This window comes from Gossypium arboreum, chromosome 12, assembly GCF_025698485.1.
Source record: "Gossypium arboreum isolate Shixiya-1 chromosome 12, ASM2569848v2, whole genome shotgun sequence".
Lineage (NCBI taxonomy): Eukaryota > Viridiplantae > Streptophyta > Magnoliopsida > Malvales > Malvaceae > Gossypium > Gossypium arboreum.
This window is the reverse complement of record NC_069081.1, coordinates 89,722,683-89,727,773: the sequence shown is the minus strand read 5'-3', so window position 1 is coordinate 89,727,773 and position 5,091 is coordinate 89,722,683. Positions and strand designations below refer to the sequence as shown.

The 5,091-nt window shown below is 29.8% G+C and overlaps 1 protein-coding gene across 1 annotated transcript; it reads left to right on the top strand.

The window, feature by feature from the left end:
- Positions 1-796: 796 nt before the first annotated feature.
- On the top strand, positions 797-4,280 carry LOC108477562 (uncharacterized). The gene is made up of 2 exons (XM_017780095.2): positions 797-1,378; positions 3,787-4,280. Exons 1-2 carry the CDS (start codon positions 829-831, stop codon positions 4,278-4,280), a joined length of 1,044 nt encoding a protein of 347 aa, XP_017635584.2. The 5' UTR covers positions 797-828.
- The last annotated feature ends 811 nt before the right edge of the window (positions 4,281-5,091 follow it).

Sequence of the window (5,091 nt, the reverse complement as noted above, 5' to 3'; positions counted from 1 at the left end):
TGATAAAAAGCAAATTCTAAAAAAAAAATCAACTGTTTCAACGATTGGACTAAAACTTTTAAATAGAAAAAACAAGGGTTAAAATTCAACTTTTACCAAAAATATAAGAGCTGTCTATTCAGTATTCACCTAATTTTTAGGTTAATAAATTTCCTATTTGTTTAAAGATTCTTGTAATGGGCCATTTTGAATATTAAGAAAAAAATTCAGTTTCGAAGATAATGTTGCTGTGAGGAGTAATAGCAAAGTTAGGGGGTTGGTAGGTGTTTCGATCCTCTTAAAATGAAAAAAAATTCATTTAAATCTTTTATAATTTATAAAATTTTAAATTAGTAATAGTAAAATTATATTTTAACCCCAAAAATGATAAAAAATAATTTACTCTTTTAATAATTATAAATATATAAACTATCAAAATAATAAAATTATATTTTTATTATCGTAAAATATATACAATTTAATTCTGCCTCTCAAAAAAATTTTCTTACTCATCACTGAAAAAGAACAATCACCAATCCTAGCATGAACAATAAAATAGATGTAAAGGATATCTTAGTTCTAAATAACCTTGAGAAATATATAAAGGATGCTTACGGCTCTCTACAATGATTTTAAACAGAAGCTGAGATGCTCTATCTCCCAACATTGTTATGATTCCAGCCACGTAAATCTGGCAAAATTTAACCTTTTGTGTGGACATTGTTCACCTTCTTCCGATACTTTCAATAAAATTACTTTAAAAATGTGAGGGCTGCTTTTCTATATAAACCCCCACATCTTCATGTTCTTTGGCACCAATCAACAGAGATTTAACAAAAGAAATTCAATATGAATATTATCAAGGGATTTCCCACTATTTTCCTTTTCATTTGCTTTGTTTTAATTATTACAGATTGTTTCATGGTTGAAGCAGATACTTGCAAACCCAGTGGCAAGCTGAGAGGGAAAAAGCTTCCGCCAGGGCAATGCGATTCTAATTGTTGTGAAGACGGAAAGTTTTATACAACGTATAAATGTTCACCGCCTGTGTCGAGCCATACAAAAGGAAAATTGACAATTAACAGCTTTGCTGCTGGTGGAGAAGGTGGAGGACCGTCGGAATGCGACAACCGTTACCACTCGGATGATGAACCTGTGGTGGCACTTTCGACTGGGTGGTTTAACAATAAAAAGAGGTGTTTGAAGTATATAACAATCCATGGAAATGGAAAAAGTGTGAAGGCTAAGGTTGTGGATGAATGTGATTCTGCGAAGGGGTGTGATTCAGAGCATGGTTATCAGCCTCCTTGTCCCAACAACATTGTTGATGCCTCAAAAGCAGTTTGGAAAGCTCATGGAGTTCCTGAAAGTGATTGGGGCTTAATAGATATCTACTGGTCAGATGCCAATTGATTTTTGAATCATATTTTTAATTTCCATTTGCAATTGAATAAAGATTTAAGATGTGATTTGGGTTAATGTTAAAATCAACACTCGTGTAAAAGTCATACAACATACGTTGTATGTTTGATAATATGTTAAAAGCAATAATACTATGTCCTGGAAGTCCAAAGTGTCACAAATTTATCCTAATTTCATGTTCCAATATATGATTGATATTTTGAAGTCCAAAGTACAAAGCAATAAAGTCAGTGATGAATGTGATTTTATGATGGGATGTCATTTGAAATATGATTATTAGTCTCCTTGTCTTAACAACATTATTGATGTGTTGAAAGCAATTTAAAAGGCTTTTGGAGTTCCCGGAAGTGATTAAGTGAAATGAATATTTACTGGTCGAATATTAATTGATCTCTTCAATTATAATTTTAATGTCTATATTGTATTAAAATAAACTTTTCTTGTGTGTTTTAAGTTATATTAATATTAATGTAAGAGTCATCCATTGTATGCTTTGTATGATGTTAAAGCATTAAGGGTAAATTGCACCAAACATTCTCAAACTATCTTTCAGATTTTAAATTAATTTTTAAATATTCAAATATTTTAATTGAGTTCTCAAAATATTTGTATTGTCTCAATTATATCCTTCCCATAAGCTTAGTTTTTACAATTGGTATGTCGATTTGGATCTAACAAGAAGTATTTTTAAAATATGTAGATCAAGATGTCAATACTTATGTACTTACCTTATGGACAATTTCAATTTGATTAATATATGCTTAGTCAGATTCTAATCTTATCGTTTTCACCTTCTTATAATTTAAAACATAATTGCAAGTTTAAACACAGAAATCAAGATTACAGCCTTGTTACTTAGAGGAATATTGTTCAACATTGTTGGATACAGAGCCATCAATATAATTTTGACTACGGAAGTTGTCGATTTAGTTTCCGTACTTTTATTTGATTAATTTTAGTTTTTAAATTTTTTGAATTGGTGAATTTTAGTCTCTCTATTTTTTTCAAAATTTGAAAGTTTAGTTTTGATTCAAATAGTAACAGTTAAATCCGTTTGGTTAAGTTCAATTACTAGTCCTAGACTATGCGTATAGTTGTAGATTCAGTCTATTTTATCCAATTGAATCACTGTAAGTCCCCATAATTTTATGAATTTTGAAATTCAATCTTGATGTAAATAAAAGTTGATAATTCATTAGCTGCATTTCTAGTGAGTAATACATGGAAGTAATAAGCTGACATGATAATACACATATAATAATGGCACATCATGACTTATTTGCCCCTCTAACTTTACCAAAAAAGTCATTTGTCTTCCATTTAATTTTTCGCCTCTTTTAACTCTTAAACTTGCGATGTTTGTCAACTCACCTGAAAATGGATAGAAAAGCTAACATCTACTAACTTTCTAAACGTGGCATTCACGTGGATTGCCATGCGGATGCCATGTTAATAATTAATTATTTTTAAAATATAAAAAATTCAAAAAAGTATAAAAATAATAAAAAATATATTTTAAATATTTTTAATTTTTAAAAATTAATTGCTAATGTGTCATACATGTGGACTTCCACTTGGATGCCACGTCAACAAAGTTAACAAACCTGAACTTTTTCATCCAAACATTGCAAGTTCAATGACTAAAAGAGGCGAAAAATTAAATGGAGAGTTAAAATGTCCTTTTTGTAAAGTTAGAGGGCCAAATAAGTCATTATGCTTAATGAATTTAACAATTATTAAATAGAGGCCAAAATAGTTTATTTCAGCATAATAATAAATTTAAGTTTTAACGTTTACATTTTTTATTAAATTATAAAAATAAAAAAATCAAAACCATAAAAATTCATAAAAATTCAAAAATATAATCATGAAGTACATGTGAATTGCCATACAAACTACTATGTTAAAAAATTTAACATTTTAGTTAGTATTTCCATTAAAAAACATCAATTCGACTATTTTTTCAAAAAGTTGATGGTTAAAATTGACACATTTTTAAATGTCAAGGACCAAATTTAACTAAAAAAAGAAAAATAAAAAGAACCAAATTAATAAAAAATATAAACATTAATGACTAAATTTCAGATTATGCGTTTAGTTTCCAACACATATTGCTTTGTCCAATGATGATTTTTTGATGTTTTAACTTTGTTATGATTCCAGCTACATAATGTGGCAAATTTTAACCTTTTGTGACACATTGTTTACCTTGTCCGATACTTTTTATAAAATTGTGAGGGCTGATTTCACATCTTCATGTTCTTTGGCACCAATTAACAAAGAGTTAACAAAAGAAATTCAATATGAATATTATCAAGGGATTTTCCACTATTTTCCTTTTCATTTGCTTCATTTTAATTATTACATATTGTTCCATTGTTGAAGCAGATACATGCAAACCCAGTAGCAAGCTTAAAGGGAAAAAGCCTTTGCCGGGGAAATGCAACCACGAAAATGACTTTGATTGTTGTATAGAAGGAAAGCTTTACACAACGTATAAATGTTCACCGCCTGTGTCGAGCCATACAAAAGCGAAGTTGACAATTAACAGCTTTAAACCTGGCGGGGATGGTGGCGGACAGTTAGAATGTGACAACCATTACCACTCAGATGATGACCCTGTGGTGGCACTTTCGACTGGATGGTTTAACCACAAAAATAGGTGTTTGAAGTATATCAGTATCCATGGCAATGGAAAAAATGTGAAAGCTAAGGTTGTGGACGAATGTGATTCTACGATGGGATGTGATTCGGTGCATGATTACCAGCCTCCTTGTCCTAACAACATCTTTGACGCCTCGAAAGTAGTTTGGAAAGCTCTTGGAGTTCCTGAAGAAAATTGGGGCGAAATGGATATTTATTGGTCGGACACCAATTGATATCATTGTTAGATTTGTAAAATAAATCTGAAATAAAACATAATAAACCAAGATCTGTCATGTCAAATCATCAAGAATAAATCAAGAACAAAACTAGATGAGGAAGCGTATATGAATCCATGAATTCCTTGAAGTTTTACCGGATCTTAGGGATTTGATCTTCTAAATTAGCACACAAGAAATTCAAAGAATATCTGCCCTCTCTTTCCTAATGGTGGGATATTAGAAAAGATATCTTGTGTGTAATTTGGGGACCATAACCTTAATATTTATAACCTTGTCATATTAGTTCTAATTTCTAATTAGCCCATCATTAATTAGAATTTGATTAGAACTCAATTACTAGAGTATATACACATATTTGACCCATACTATATTTAATAATTAAAGCCCAATAAAAATTTAATTAAATTAGATCACTTTTAATTTAGGTTAACATATCATGATAGTAAATAATAACATGTAATTACCATTATTATATATGTGATGTCCATATTTTCCAACAATCTCCCACTTGGGCCACATATATATACTAATTACTCTATAATTACATGTCATTATATAACCTTATGAGCTTAAAATTTTACTATCATATCCAAAAGGTATTAAAAAAAATCTCGTCCATTAATTATGTTAACATAGAACCAAAGTGACTATATGTAACTAAATCCATGCCTTGTAACACCCCTAACCTGTAAACATCGTCGGAATAGGTTAAGAGGCATTACCAGACTTGTAACTCAATTCAGAATAATTATTTATCAATTATCATTTCATTTCAGTAACCATCATTCATTCATATTCAATATTT

Coding starts and splice junctions, on each gene's coding strand:
- LOC108477562 (XM_017780095.2), top strand. CDS start 829: ATGAATATTATCAAGGGATTTCCCACTATTTTCCTTTTCATTTGCTTT. Junction 1,379..3,786: donor CTTAATAGATATCTACTGGT/CAGATGCCAATT, acceptor CCATTGTTGAAG/CAGATACATGCAAACCCAGT.